The 16,958-nt window shown below is 38.0% G+C and overlaps 2 protein-coding genes across 2 annotated transcripts in view; both read left to right on the plus strand.

Annotated features, from left to right (window-relative positions):
• Positions 1-5,621, plus strand: part of LOC306877462 (FERM and PDZ domain-containing protein 4-like) — a gene marked incomplete at its 5' end in the record, with an annotated part of 63,769 nt that extends 58,148 nt beyond the window's left edge. Inside the window, one exon of the mRNA XM_079429228.1 lies at positions 3,989-5,621. Within this exon, the coding sequence (XP_079285354.1) occupies positions 3,989-3,993 (5 nt within the window). The 3' untranslated portion in view covers positions 3,994-5,621. The remainder of the gene's footprint in view (positions 1-3,988) is intronic.
• Positions 5,622-6,911: 1,290 nt separating this feature from the next.
• On the plus strand, positions 6,912-16,748 carry LOC306877463 (uncharacterized protein; the record flags this gene model as incomplete). The annotated part of the gene is given in 4 exon segments (XM_079429229.1): positions 6,912-9,922; positions 9,924-10,014; positions 12,913-15,534; positions 16,299-16,748. Coding segments are annotated over 4 exon segments (6,174 nt in total).
• Positions 16,749-16,958: the final 210 nt, after the last annotated feature.

Genomic DNA, 16,958 nt, shown 5'->3' on the forward strand with positions numbered 1-16,958 from the left:
CTGGCTTATGGCATCAGAACTATACCCAAAATGTCAAAAATGAATCAATATGATTGTGCAAGACATTCTTTGAAGTATGCAGTATGCATGCAGTCATACAGTCATTGGGGACGTCGTGGCCTAATGGTTAGAGAGTCGGACTCGTAATCGAAAGGTTGCGGGTTCGAGTCCCCGGCCGGCAGGGATTGTAGGTGGGGGGAGTGAATGTACAGCGCTCTCTCCACCCTCAATACCACGACTGAGGTGCCCTTGAGCAAGACACCGAACCCCCAACTGCTCCCCGGGCGCCGCAGCATGGCTGCCCACTGCTCCGGGTGTGTGTTCACGGTGTGTGTGTGTGTGTGTGTGTGTGTGTGCATTTGTTCACTACTCACTGCTGTGTGTGTGCACTTGGATGGGTTAAACGCAGAGCACCAATTTCGAGTATGGGTCACCATACTTGACAATACGTCACGACTTTTTTTACTTTTTATACAAACTCAGTAGTGAAATCTCTACCTGGTGGCGCAAAGGGACAGCTGGCACCATTGCTCAGACTGGAATTTTCACTAGTAAAATGAAGATTAAATAATCAAATAAATTGCTACTGAATTTGACAGTGATACCCTCCAGTGAGTTTATTTATTTTATTTTATATTTTATTTTATAGATATTTCAATGTATTTGGAAGTCACATCAAATATTAATTAGGGTAAGCAATTAAAAAGAGAACTTATCTCTCTTTGTTATTCTAACATTGCATTGACTGAATATGTATATTTTTGTATATATTGTTGATTAACTCAAAAGCCTGTTCTTATAATGATATATAGCCTAGTCATGGATACCATGATCAAATAAATAGTCATATATATATATATATATATATATATATATATATATATATATATATATATATATATATATATATAGCAACACATGACTCCAAGCCTCTTCAAAAAAGGGACCCCCTCCTAAAAAAATACAACCCAGCGCTAGGTAAAATATGGACAATCCCAGCGATTGGGTTGTTTTGTCCCAGCGGGGGTTAAACATTTAACACAACTGTTGGTTGAGTTGTATTTAAGCCAGCATTTTTTAGAGTGTAGGATTTACCTCAATTCGAGCACTGTTTTAGACAATACGCTCAGTTTTGGACATGGGACGGTCATTGCAAATAGCCTACTGTAAATGCAAATCGGTTGAGGATGGATTTAATTTTTACTGGCTAATCATAGCGGGAACGTGCATTTAGCCAGGATTTATGTCTTGAGTGTGCACAGCCCTCGACGCTTAAGTATTGATAAATAACTATATAAATAGCTTACTCGTAAGGCTTGGGCCGGTGTGTTCGGGACTATTATTTTGCTGAACGAACTGTGTATGATGTCACAGGCTCAGATTTGGTTGGCCAATCGTCAGAAAGGGGCGTGCCACGACCGCCCACAAGAGGAAAACTAATTTTGAAGTCGTTTATCCGGTTTCTACATATGAACCAAAAAAAAAAAATAATCGAGCCAAAATCTATTTTTTCCGGGGGTTTTTTAACAAATGAAAAACCGACCGTTTTCTCGTTTCTGCTTATTTAATTTCAAATTGAAAAACAAACTATCAAAACGTACACAGACCACACCCCTTGGCTATTTATTTTTCTACAACATGGAATCAGGGATTTATTTGGGCTTTGATCAACTAAAACAATATCCGTTCACATCAAAGTGAAACCTACGTAATTTCTATGTAAACGTATTTGACAGTTATTAAACAATAATTTACGCAAGTATTCTCCCCCCACCCAGTATATGTCAGTATTCAGTAGTTTCACCTTGAGTCTGTGTTACTGTGTAGTTCACAGTTTAACTTCAAATCTGCATGAAGATGTTTTTCCCCCCAATCATCTTCGCAGAAGAGCTTAGGCTCAGTCAGGTTACACGAAGGCCATGCAACGTTAATTCTCTGGGGTCAGCTCTAGGTCAAGTTGCACCTGCTGTTTTAGGTTCTTTCTTAAATTGAAATGTATATTCCACATTAGAGGCTTAGTAACTACCTAGTACATATTTTTATAGAGGCAGAACATAGCTAGTAGGTGGTCAGCTCTCCTTAAAGTAATGCATAGTCACATAATAAGATTCTCAGTGATCTAATGGCGGCCTTCGTATTAGAGTTTCAGTATATTCTTGATTCTAAATTCTGCATAACTTATGGTAAAAATACATTTATACTGAAATATGATACTACTTAATCATGAAACTGTATTTGAAATGAATACGAATCAATAAATAAATACTTATACAAAAAGGCACAAATAATGTTGTCTCTCTTGAAATGTAAACAAGTCTAAATGCCAATGTTATCATATACTGTACAGTATGTCTAAAGCATTGAAGTTTGTCAGGTAAAACAAGCTCTTATTGATAGTTCAATCTGATATTTCATTCCAACCGTTACTCCTGGTTGGAGGCTTCCGTAAATATTTTGTTTGTCTTGCTGACTCCTATCTTTGCTGCATTCATTTGGCCCTCCAGCCTCAAAACCTTCAAAAGATCCTCACAGCATGATTCACTGTGGAGATGGTATATTTCTGATTACACATTAACATGTTGTTTAGTCTGATAGGTTAGTCTTCTGGCACATCTCAGATATTGCATGACGTTTTTTAACAGTAGCTTCTCTTCAGCGGCAGCAGCAGTTGTTATTTGCACAGTCTGGAGCTTATAACATTGGTCTCTTGGTGCCCTCCTTCATCTGTCTCCTCCTTGCATGATGACGCACCGTTTGAGGACACCCTGCTCTTGGTGCATTTACTGCTGTGTCATATTTGCCCATATCTTAATTATTGATTTAACTGCTTCTCCAAGGGAAGCTCAATGACATGGAAATCCCTGTCTGGTGCTTTTCAATTACTGTTTGGTGGTTTTTTTTTCTTCACGGTCTTCCACAGTGCTGACTCATTTATGCTACAATCAATTGAAAGTCCTTGAGTACACAAAAGCTATTTAACTAGTTATTTGACATACAATAAAAAGGTTGCACCAGTGATGAATTCTGACATTATATTAAAAGGGGTTGAATACTTATGCCAATTATAAAAGGGGATGAATACTTATGTTAATTATTGTAGATTACTTACATAGAGATGTAGTTTCACATTTTTTTCAGTTGACCAGAATTTGTGCTTTGTGATTCAATGCAGTAAAACAACAAAAATGGAAAAAGTCCAAGGGGAGGTCAATACTATTTATAAGCATTGCCATTTAAAGTAGATAAACTGCAGTTAAAAGGTAGTTCAGCAAAACCTAAAATTGTAATTTACTACTTTCAAGAATGTTGGTAACCAAACAGTTGCTGGTAGCCATTGACTTCCGTACTATGGAAAAATACTCAATGCCCATCAAAATATTTTCTTTTGTGTTCAACAGAGGAAATGAATTCTAAATGGTTTGGAACAACATAAGGATGGGTAAATGATGGCAATTTTAATTTTTGGGTGAACTATCCCTTCCGCTACCCTTTTAAAATATAGTTAGCTACATGTTTAGTTAGTAATGAAAAGCAGCTAACTACATTTAAGGGTGCAGTGTTTTTGTGTTGTGAAAATAGCTGTGTAAATGAATTAAAATGTTTAATATTGATTAAAAGTGAAATTATTCATTCTTCAGAGTCAGTGTGCTGTAATTCTGCTAAAAAAAGTCAGATTGCAATTCTATACAGTACTATTAGTGGTGCAGACATGGACCACTTCACCTTCAAATCAGGAATAACCATTTTGCAGATTTTAAGTTTTAGGATGTAATTAGAATTTCCTGATTTGGAACATTAAGCCTTGTGTAGAACGTTTCTGAAGTATCCTGCCCAGGCTTATCATTGACGTCATTCATTTCAGTCATTACCTTATCATGCTGAATCAGGATGAGCAGGAACTTTGAGGGGATTTCAGATATCCTGAAGCATGAAATTATGAGACTGAATACTGGCCGACTAATTTATCCCTCTCTTATTCCTCCCCCAGTGTAGCATGCTGCAGATGGAGATAAAACGGAAGAATCTTCTTCAGAAGAGTCGTCTTCTCTCACGATATGTCCATATTCATCGATAGCACAGTTTCCTATGTGCCAAACCAGAGGTGATCGGAGGTCTTGAATGCTTCTCTGTTTATTCTTGCACTCGGCCTCAAATGACCCCCGCTCTGGTTGCCTCAGGGAGGCAGAAAAGGAATCTTAAGACAACTGTTGGCTCAGGGAGCATTGACACTTTTTATGGAAACTGATCGTAATCACCCAATCAACCCTTGAAAGAGCCGATTACAACACTGTCATTCCCAAAGTCAACATGAAACCCAAAACCCATTTGGCTTCCATTAATGTGATGTATCCGCCAGAACTGGATTGTGAAAAGTAGGCATTTTGTGCCAGAATGGTGGGAGGGAATGACACAAATGTACATTAAGAAAGTAAATGGAATCAAATTTAGATTTCTTGTTGACTTTAATCTTCTGAAATGGAAGTGAATGACAGATGGTTTGACGTTACAGAAGTCAGCACAGAAAACAAGTTTAAGACAACAAGCATTGGAACAAGACAAGTCCATCTCCTGATTCCTTTGGACGACACTCAATCCAGGCATAAGAACTGTGCATTGCTCTGAGAAATTCTTGCACTGGTCACTTAATATGTCTCTTTTAGCCACATTCTCTAAGACTGCATGTGCAGGGCTTTTATGCTCTGAGGATTTTTTTGTTAAGCAGCAAAAGGACATATCGAAGCGCTAGTTGGAGCGATTTGGGAAGTCACTTTATTTACTTTGCGTGGAAGCTTTGGAAAGTTATTTTGATGACCAAAGCAAAACTTCATTTGCATTCGGTACGCTGTTATTTGGTTGCAGCAATGGCCATATGTTGAAAATCAATGCTTTTATTTAGCCATAGTAAAGCCATATGATATCACACACCGTACGTTTGCCATGAAGATTGAGATAATCCGGCCATTGCGATCCACTGTGATAACAGTGCTTGTGTATATTTTGTGTAATATGTAAAATGAAAAGGAAGTATTCTACAATACATAGAATTTTTAAAAGACAATATATATCACAGCACCTGATAGACGCATCCGTTTTGTTCCATGTGTTTATTTTAGTCTTCATACCAGAAGAGCTTCATATTCAAAAATAAGATAAAGTTAAGCCACTATATGATCTGTAAACCGTAATTCTGTTCTCAACTTCGTTTCATTTGCTGTTCTTATTTGACTGGCTAATGCACACATTTACTTTAAAGTTTAAAGTTTTACTTAAAAATTTAAAGTCAACATGAAATGATGTTCTCAATCCATTTTAACTACTGTCATCAGATGTATTTTCCAGTGTAATGTCTTCAAGAGAAGTGTAGAACAGAATTTTATCCATTACTTGCTGGAGAGAGTGGTTGATAAATCGTTTTTGAGGTGGAGTTACCACATTTTGCTGAAATATTATTACAACTTTTTAAAATTATTTATTTAGAATATAACCTGCACATAAGAATTGTTCACAGTAAGACCAGGAAAGTAATGTAAGGTCCATTTTTATTTCATGTTGACTTTAAATAATAATGGTAATGTATTTTATTTGAATCATCTTCATTAAATATTTCAGCTTGAAAACTGTGATCTCATGCTGTCTTTCTTTTCTTAGTGAGTCATTTTATTTCATCTTATGCCAGTAATTCATTTATAAAAAGCATGTGAATTACACTGTTTGAAATGTTCTTCCTCGTTCTATTCTCTATTTATTCTTCCTTTACTTGTGTGCTGAAGAAGTAACGTTGGGCAGAGATAATATTTTTGATCATTTCATAATTGAAGTGCTTCACTTTTTCTGGTTTTGCTTTCATTTATGAGGAAATTATAGCAGAACTTGAGCAAACCCCTGACATTGTTTTGCTTAATCTCTAGTAGAGAAACCCGTCCCTGGAGATAAAGGATGATAGTAATGATTTTCCTCTTTATGGTGGTGTTTCAGTGACAATATTGTTCTAATAACATGTAATTCATCCATTATACATTCATATTTAAGATAACAGTGCTGATAGGTAGTAGTTTGGTAATATAATCACTTTGCAGAATTAAAAAGAAAAATATTCAGAACAATTTTGTTTGCAAGGGGAAGTTACGTTTAAATATACTCACTTTCACTTTTGTTTGTAATTTTTTTTGTGTGGTTTAACATTGGTCAATAACACCTGTTCTTCAAGTAGCACAGGGTATGCAACTTGAGAAACCAGCAAAAGTACCGAACAACAAGTCACGAACGTCAAAAAGGACCCCAGGTCTGATGAAGATGGTGAGTAATTGAATGTTTATTTCATTTACAGTATTCAACTCTCTCTTGTAGTGATTGTGTCTCAAAACAAAAATGCTCTGAGGTAGTTACTGCAAGTGCATTCTTTCTTAATATGCAGCTAATATATTCATAAAATGTTAGTTTATTTCCTGAATGTTTCATGTTTCATTTTCATATATTTAAAACTATGCCAGAAATATCAGCAAAACCAAAATCTTTTGTGGAGTTACTGTAAATGTGTTAAACAGGGTAGATCTGTGGGCAAAAAAACATTGTCATTTATCAAGCTAATGCCATACATCTGAATCCAGCTAAATGTAATTTAACATAGATGGAGCTCATAATATCATCATAATCATTATCCATTGCTACAAGTCATGTGGTAGCTTATGGTACCTTTTCAAAATGTATAATTTAGGTACAAATATGCACAATTTAGGGGTACATTAAGATACAAATGTATATATTTTTGAAAGGGTGCCACCCCAGTGACAGCTATTTGCCTTTTTTTCTGAGAGTGCATAATGAGTGCATAAGTTTGTGACTCATGACTCATGAGTCTATTGTTTTTATCATTATTCTACATTTTAACACACACCATCTTCCTCTTTCAGATGACAGAGAAGACATTCATCATCTTTGCTGGTCTCATCTCTTTGCTGGATGCAGCCGAGTGGTACCCCAAAAGTCTGAAGTGTGATGTTTCGCTGGCTAGTAACGGGAGCGAGGTCACCGTCAACTGCACTGAACGAGAACTAACTGGAATTCCTTTGGGAATCCCAACGAATACCACTAACCTGACCCTAACGATCAACCACATTCCCCATATTACGAATGATTCGTTTCACAAACTGCAGAACATCACTGAGATCGACATGCGCTGCAACTGTGTACCAATCAAGGTCGGTCCCAAAGACCGTGTCTGCACCCAGAGCTTGACGATTGATAACGGCACCTTCTGGAAGCTAAAGAACCTCAAGTCGCTTTATTTGGATGGTAACCAGCTGTCCAGCATACCCAAGGGCCTTCCTCCCAACATAGTGCTTCTGAGCCTCGAGGTCAATAGTATTTATTCAATCCTGAAGGAGAATCTGACAGAACTGACGAATATCCAAACACTGTATCTCGGCCAGAACTGCTACTTCCGGAACCCGTGCAACACATCATATTATATTGAAAAGGATGCATTTATGCAGCTTGACAAGATGACTTTGCTTTCTCTGAAGTCTAACAACTTGTCCTACATCCCCCACCAACTACCATCCAGCCTCAAAGAGCTGTATCTGTACAACAACAATATTCAGACAATAACAGAGATGGACTTTCACAACCTGACGGAGCTGGAGATACTGGATTTGAGTGGGAATTGTCCACGTTGTTATAATGCACCTTTCCCATGCGTTCCATGCCCAAATAATGCTCCCCTTCAGATACATCCAAACTCCTTCAAGACCCTGAAGAACCTAAAGACTCTTCGGCTTCATAGTAATTCTTTAACACACATCCCTTTGGAGTGGTTTCAAAACCTGACTCAACTTAGTCTTCTAGATCTCTCGAGCAACTTTTTGGCTAAGGAGATAACATGCACCTCCTTTCCTTCGTTGTTGCCTAATCTGGAAGAATTGGATCTGTCTTTCAATTACGAGCTCCAGGTGTATCCTACATCCCTCAACCTTTCAAGATCATTCCATCACCTTAAATCTCTGAAGGTCCTAAGAATCAGAGGGTTTGTATTTCAAGAACTCAAGCAGGACGACATCCAACCGTTGGCTAATTTAAACAAACTGGAGCTCATTGATCTTGGAACAAACTTCATAAAGATAGCACATCTCAGCGTCCTGAAAAACCTGAAAAGCTTCAAAATCATCAACTTGTCCGACAACAAAATCTCAATGCCTTCTCAAGGAGAAACTTTGCTTTCTAACCACAGAGAAAACCATTATAGTTCTCCAATGTCACAAGGTGCACAGTACCACAATGGAGAAGTGAAGGATATGCACTATTTCCTTTATGACGAATTTGCACGCAGCTGCAAATTCAAGGACAAGGAACTCTGGATTTCAAGTCCTTTCAACAACGAATGTAGTTCCTTTGGAAAAACTTTGGATATTAGTAGGAATAACATCTTTTTCCTTCATTCTAGATTTTTGGATCTTGGTGAGCTGAATTGTTTAAATCTTTCTGGGAACGCCATGAGCCAGAGTTTGAATGGTTCTGAGTTTGTCCAGTTGAAGAATTTACAATATCTAGACTTTTCAGACAATCGTCTGGATTTGATGTCGTCTTCAGCATTTCAGGAACTGAGCAGCCTGGTGGTTCTGGATATCAGCCGTAACAGCCATTACTTTGTGGCTGAGGGTTTAACGCACATGCTGAATTTTACAAAGAACCTGGGTAAGCTGAGCAAATTAATCATGAACGATAATCAAATCTCGACATCTACGAACACAGAAATGGAGAGTTTTTCACTGGAGCATTTGGAGTTTAAAGGCAACCGTCTTGATATGTTGTGGAGAGACGGAGACACGAGGTATGCCAACTACTTTAAGAAACTTTTGGCCTTGAAGTCTCTTGATATCTCTCGCAACAACCTAAACTTCATCCCACTAGACGTTTTTGAAGGTCTTCCAGACACCCTCACAGAGCTGAACATCACTAACAACCGGTTAAAGTCATTTCGTTGGGAGGGCCTTGTGTACCTTAAAAACCTAAAACGGTTAGACCTCAGTGGGAATCACCTGACAGATGTTCCTGCATGCTTGTCTAACTATACAAAATCAATCCAAACTCTGGTTCTACACAAGAACAATATTGTGAAACTGACTCCCAATTTTCTCAAGGATGCATTCAGCCTCAAGGTCCTGGATCTCAGTTACAATCGCATCCAGTTCATTGATGAGTCGAGTTTCCCAGCAAATGTTATTGACCAGCTGCAGACCCTTTACTTGAACAACAACCGGTTTGTATGCTCTTGCAATGCCACGTGGTTTGTCCGATGGATCAATAGGACATCTGTGAACATCCCGCGCCTCGCAATGGACGTCACCTGTGCTTCACCAAGTGCCCAAAAAGGTCAAAGTGTGATTTTCCTCAACATCCAAGCCTGCCAACACAACTCCCTATCCATCATCCTCTGCATTTTACTGACATCTGTGATTCTTAGCATCCTCACGCTCACCATCTCCAGCCATCTCTTTCTTTGGGATGTTTGGTACATCTACCACTTCTGTTTGGCCAAACTCAAGGGATACCGTCGGCTTTCCTCCAACAGCACCGTTTATGATGCCTTTGTTGTCTATGATACGACTGATCAAGCCGTTCACGAGTGGGTCATGCAAGAGCTTCGCGTTCAACTGGAAGACAAGGGTGACCCGAGGATGCAACTCTGTTTGGAGGAACGGGACTGGGTTCCTGGATGTCCCCTCATTGAAAACCTTTCCCAAAGCATACAGTTGAGTAAACGCACGGTTTTCATTCTGACTGGACGATACATCAAGAGTGGCAGCTTCAGGACAGCGTTTTATTTGGCCCACCAGCGACTCATGGATGAAAGGAATGATGTTATCGTACTGATATTCTTGGAGAAAATGCCTTGTCATTCCAAGTACCTCAGTCTGAGAAAGAGGTTGTATAAAAAATCAGTTCTCGAGTGGCCGAGGAACCCTCAAGCGCAGAGGTACTTCTGGTTCAGTCTCAGAAGTGTCATGGCGACTGAGAGTCAGCAATACAACAAACTCTTCCAGGAAACGTTGTGACTGGGACACACTCCATGGACCTGCTGACACATCTGAAGCTTTAAAGCTTTATTTCTGCATTTGAAAGCATCTTCCTCAAAACCACCTTTAATTTAATGTTGGTAGACTTTGTTTTATTGTCCATATAACTACAAATAAAGATAACAATGGAGTTTAATGCATACACTTTCATTCCTTGGTAGCTTACATATATTTGGAAAGTTGACTTGATTGTGCTTCAATTAAAACAGAATTTTGCTCATTATTTTGAATGAATGAATGAGGCATTTATATAGTGCTTTTATTGTGTATTGCTGTACACCCAAAGCGCTTTACAATCATATGGGGATCTCTCTTCAAACACCACCAATTTTATTATGTATGCAGGTTTTATGAAAATAATAAATTTATTTTATTGATCATTTTACTGTATTATTATTAGTAGTAGTAGTAGTAGTAGTATATATGCATATATAGCAGTGTTATTTTATTATCATTACAATACCATTATAGCTTACTAATACTTTGAATTAGCATTTATTTTTGTATCCTGTTTTAATTTTAATTTTAAAGTTTAAATTGTATTGCCTGTCTTTTTTTTAACGTTTATATAGTTTTTCATTATGTAAGGTTCAGTTTGTTATTTTAGTAGTATGTAGTAGCAGTTTTATGCTAATTTAAGCAATTTTATGCTTACTGTAAATCCTTACAGTAATTTGGATGCTAATCATGTTTTTTGTTGTTTTTATTGTTGTAATGATGGTTTTAAATGTCCAGGTCAAATTATTGTAGTCTTAAATTCCAATGTTTTCAATCCTTTCATCAAAACTAAAATTCCATCATATTTTAGAAATTGCTGTTTTTCTGGAACAAAGAATTTTCAAATCTCATGCTATCATCTCAATGTACAGTATTAAGTATATTTCAGTTTATTAAAAAATGATGCACTGCGAGGCATCTGATTTTCCCCTGCTCTCCAAAGACGTGTTACCCAGGGTCCTCATGGGACCGGTATGAAAGTGATTAAAAGAGAAAACCAGACCAGCGTGTCATTGCCTTAAATATGAGGTAACGAAACAAAAACTGTATATTCTTAGATATATATTTAATGATATAAGTAGTCTTGATATAGGGGTAAAATAACAATTTCACCTCTTTATAATGTCACAAAAACAGAATATATGTGCATGTGTTAATGAAGGTAAACAGTGTCATATAGTTGAATTATACAGTGCCCTAAATAATAAGAACTGAATTTTCAGTAGCACCTGAAGCCTTAAACCACAGTTTTAAACCTTGTTAAACTTATCTATTCATTGTTACACCTTTAGAAAGTATAATGCGTTGAAACATATGACCAATTTCAAATGCAACAAGGAATCTGCAAATATTATAATGCATTTTAACTTTGGTCAAAACACTTTATGACAAGATATAATTCATTACAAAGTACATTATGAATACTTTTATAATGCATATTGCATAAAGGCTTTGTGTTACTAAATTGTCGTCATAATCATATATAGTGGAAATCCCCATTATACAAGTGCATTTTATATGCTATTATACTAGTGTAATTTCACAGAGAACATGCAAATAGGTAATTTCTTGTTCTGCCCATATCAATAACTTTAGAAAAATGCTGTTTATTAAATTTTAAGTCATAAAGACGAAGTGTATAATTTCTGTGGTAGTAGTGTCTACTGCTGAAAATAACACTTAAACAAACAGCTTTACAGTGACCACAGTGTCAGTGTTTCATTTTTATAAGGAAATAAACCTGCGAATGTTTGACTTACAGTGGCTCTGTTCATTACAGTAGCATATAGTGATTCTTGATATGGGAAACTGTTCTTACCACTGAAAAAAATCACTTCACCTTTAAAATATATTTCCATATCTTGAACTACAGATAAATAATGAAGCAAGCTGAGTATAACCCTGATGTTGAAAACACTGGGATTGTGTCTTGAAATTAAATTATGATTTGGGGATATACAGACAAGGACTCCTCCAGTTTCTATTTCTAAAGAGAGCCCCTGTAGCGTTTGCAAATATGCATGTGATCTGTGCCATTGCGTCCCCGAGAAGAAGGAACAATGTAGGCAGAACTTCCTCACTTATTCTGGCAACTGACGAAACCACTTTCATCTTTGTGGCTGCACTGATCCACACAGCAACCAGTAAGATGTGACTAATGAAAAAAGACATCAAACAAACAGCATTAAATAGAAACTGAACGCTTTATATTAGTCAGTGGACTGCCAGGTGCCGATCAAAAGCAGCATTTAGAGCTGTTAGTGTTAAAATAATCTTTAACTGTTAAACCAAAACTTCCTGTTTCCTAAATGCAACTGTGTGCATTGCCAGACGCCGCTTATTTTGGGTCTACGCATAGCTTGAACCGGGACATTACATTGACATTGCTACCATGGTAAGGAAGTGCACTTCATTCAATTAAAGAGCTAATATTTATCTTTCCTATATGGTTATTCATTGTTACGTATGATATATAATTGATTTTTAAATAGATGAGCTTGGATGCAAGTGTATGGCTTTTATAGTCTTTTGCATATGCTTTTCATTTTTATGAAGACAAATACATGTCATGCACATAAAAATGCATTGCTTAAATCATTTCGGTATAGTTCACCAAAATGTTTTGTTGATTTGCTATAATAATTGCTCAGTTTCACTTTACCACCGATGATAAAATTAGACGTCTTACTCTTAGGCTTTTGCATATGCTGTTCATGGTTACAAAGACAATTGAATATCATGCACATAAAAATGCATTGTTTTAATAAGCTAAAAATGTTTTTGTCACAATTTGTCATATTGCTCCATGCCGTTTAACAGCCCTGTGTTTCATATCCCACAGATGATAAAATTAGACGTCTGGCTCATTATGACACTGAAGATCACACTAGCCCTTTATCAAATGGACAGGACGAGTCTGAAGACTCAACCCTGCGATATACATGAAAATGTAACCACAATGACAGTTGTGGTCGACTGCCATGGACGTGGACTCAAAAAGGTTCCAGCATTCTTACCAAACACAACCAACCTTGATCTATCTGAGAACAAGATCAAGAACTTAACAGCCGCAAATTTTCAAGACCTGGTGAATCTGACCAAGCTAAATCTAAACTGGCTGAATAATAATAGGGAGGTTCTGTTCGTCGACAGAGTGTTTTCAAATTTGACCCAGCTACGTACGCTGGAGCTCAACGGGATCGGTCTAATGGACATACCAAAAGATATTACAAAGAATCTGCGAGAACTAAAGCTGGTTGAGAACAAGATCACCCGGTTAAACTCAACATCCTTCAGGCATGTGCAAAATCTGACACTCATCTACCTTTCAAGAAACTGCTACTACTGGAATCCTTGCTCAAGATATTATCATATAGAAGACGGAAGTTTTTCTGTCCTGACCAGGTTGAAACATCTTACTATGTCTTACAACAACTTAACTCAAGTCCCTAAAGGATTACCTCTGTCATTGAATACACTTGAGCTTGCTTCAAACAGAATATCTTACGTCGGAGAGCACGATTTCCGAGGACTCGACAATCTGATGAGTCTAAAAATCCAAGGGAACTGTCCACGATGTCACAATGCTCCATATCCATGCATTCCGTGTAAAAATGTTTCCATTGAAATTCATCCACGAGCCTTTGCTGGCCTCGCAAAGCTGAAGATTCTGCACCTCGCTGGGAATTCGATCGAGAAAATCGATCCTACTTGGTTCACAAACATCTCAAAGCTCGAGGAACTCTACCTGTCGTTTAATTTCTTGTTAGGTCCGGTTCAAGAGGATGTTTTCTTGAATAACCTGCCACTGCTGAGAAAACTCGATCTCTCGTTTAACTACGCTCTCAAGGCTTACCCCCCCACGGTTACACTATCGCCCAGCTTTGCAAACTTAACCTCGCTGAGGACGCTGCACCTTCAAGGCTTGGTTTTTAAAGAAATCCAAAATGAGACCTTCAGCTCTCTGTTTGGTTTACAAAATCTGTCAGTGTTGGATGTAGGAATAAACTTCATTGTTCGTGCACAAGCAAACGTATTTGAAAAATTTCAACATGTGAAGCTAATCTATCTTTCAGAAAACAGACTTTACCCGGTGACCGTAAATGGGGAGTTGCCTAAAGACACGGGCGTTGGTTTAAAATCTTCATCCATGATGCCTTCCATGTCAGAACCTTATCCTAAAGGAAATTCGTTTGACGTTTCAAAAGATCTTGTAAAACCAGAGTGCTATGCCGCCGGTCGTGTGTTGGATCTCAGCGGAAATAACCTGTTCTTAATTACTCCTAAACAGTTTGAGAGTTACGGGAACATATCTTGCCTCAATCTCTCAGGAAATGGCTTTGCCACGGCTCCCAATGGATCTGAATTCACATCGCTCCCAGACCTCAAATATCTGGACTTGTCCTTCAACAAAATTGACCTGGCATACGATTATGCCTTCCGAGAGTTACAGAGTCTTGAGGTGCTAGATCTTAGCGACAACCCCCATTACTTCACTGTGCAAGGTGTGACGCATAATTTGAACTTTCTCAAACATTTGCCCTCTTTGAAAGTGTTAAATATGAGTCGCAATAGCATCTATACATTAACCACCAAAACCATGTCAAGCAAGTCTCTTCAAGAGCTGCAATTCCAGTACAATAGCCTCGGCAAGATGTGGAGACTAAAAGACAGAACTTACGATAAGCTGTTCGAAGACTTAACCAATCTGACCTGTCTTGACATATCCAATAACTACATTGTGAAGATCCCTTTTAGGATTTATAAAAATCTTCCCAGAAGCATTCAAAGGTTGCAATTAAGCCACAATCACCTGACGAATGTTAGCTGGGAAATGTTGAGACAATTCCCTCATCTCCGAGAGCTCATTTTAAGTAACAACCTCATTGATAAAATATCTAGGAACTTGTCAAATGATGTTCCTTCTTTGGAGTTCCTTGATCTGAGTCACAACCGAATATATGAGCTTTCCAGTGGATTCCTCCAGGGAGCGATAAACCTAGAGAAGCTTGATCTCAGTCACAACCACCTCATAACAATCAACCAGTCCACGTTTCCATCAGAAACCGAGATTTACCTAAAGACGCTGTCGCTCTATGGCAACCCTTTCCACTGCACTTGCAACCTACTTGAATTCATTCTGTGGATTTACAAGACTAAAGTGAAGATCCCCAGATTGGTGACTGCAGTGACGTGTGCCATGCCCGAAGAGAGGAAAGGTAAAGCGGTGATAGATTTTGAAATTACAGAATGCATTGATGACCAGCTGGCGTTTCTGGCGTACTTCTTCTCCACTTTTTGCATTATATGCACTACATTTGTGGCCGTCGCTATGCACCTTTTCTACTGGGACGTTTCCTACTTATTCTACTATTTGAAAGCCAGATTTACTGGGTATCAGCAACTGAGCTCTGACAGCTGCATCTACGATGCCTTCATCACCTACGACACCAAGGACACACAGGTCACCTTTATTTTACTTTTACACAATACAGATAGTTTCAGAGCACAATTATAAACAGGAAAACAACAGAATCACTGATGCAAATTTCATTAAATATGAGACCATTTTTAATTTTGATGTAAACCCAACTAACATTAACTGTTCTCAGAACTTTTCAAAAGTTGCTAATTTAATAATGTTTGCAAAAGAATTTTTTTTAATGTTGTACATTTAAAATCTGGACACTTTGAACAGTCAGAAATAATATTTTTTCATAACTTAATGGTAATGTTATTGAAATATTCATAGAACCTTTTTAAATGTTCTTATCTGGTCTTTAACGTTCTCAAATTACTCATGCATCTTTCATAGAATGTTTTAGTTGGTTGTTCATCTGTTTTTTTACTTTACTATTTACTACATTTCAAAATGTTAAAAAACATTAAAAAAGTAGCGTTCCAATGTTTTTTTAAATTATAAAGTGGAACATTCCCTTAATGTGTTTGCTAACCTTTGCATAAACAAGAAAAACTTTTTGGAAATAATTCAAGAATGTCTGAGAAAAATAATAAAGAAATAACATTCTTATAATGTAATGGTAATGTTATCAAAACGATTTTAGAACATATTTTGTTAGCTGGGTGTCATTATTCAGCTCAGTGTTGATTCAGTTCAGTTCAATTACTATGTAAAGTTCATCAATCATGAAACGAGTTCAATCCAGAAGACAACAGTGTCATTATTCAGCAAGATTCAGTTCAGTTCAATGAGTGTTGATGTTGCAGGTGTCTGACTGGGTGCTCAATCACCTGCGGGTGCAGCTGGAGGAACAAGGCGAGCGATTCCTGCCCATTTGCCTGGAGGAACGGGACTGGATTCCTGGTTCTCCCATTCTGGACAGTCTGACGCAGAGCATACAGCACAGCCGCAAAACCGTCTTCGTCCTGACCGAGAGCTACGTGAACAGCGGCTCCTTCAAGCTGGCCATCTTCTTGGCTCACCAGAGGCTCCTGGAGGAGAACGAGGACGTGATTGTGCTGCTGCTGCTGGAGCCCGTGTTGCAGCACTCGCACTTTCTGCGGCTGCGCAGACGGCTCTGCGGGCGCAGCATCCTCGAGTGGCCGCATTCGTCGTCCGCTGAAGCCTGGTTCTGGCAGTCGCTGCGCAACGCCATAAGAGTGGACAACCAGGCCATTTACAGCGACCTCTACAGCAGATATTTCACCACTAAGTAGGAGGAACGATGCATAAACTGGTTTGAGCTACAGAAACAAAATTAATACCATGTCAGTTACAGAAACAGAGCCCTGTGGCAATTTGTGAATTACAACTGATTATTTTATTATTCTACATTTTTGTAGTCGATAAAGTGAAAACAAAGAACAAAAGTAAACAAACGTGCACCAGAAAAGAAAAAGAAACACATTTATGCTATGATGTTTTTT

This window comes from Barbus barbus (genome assembly GCF_936440315.1).
Source record: "Barbus barbus genome assembly, chromosome: 11".
Taxonomy (NCBI): domain Eukaryota; kingdom Metazoa; phylum Chordata; class Actinopteri; order Cypriniformes; family Cyprinidae; genus Barbus; species Barbus barbus.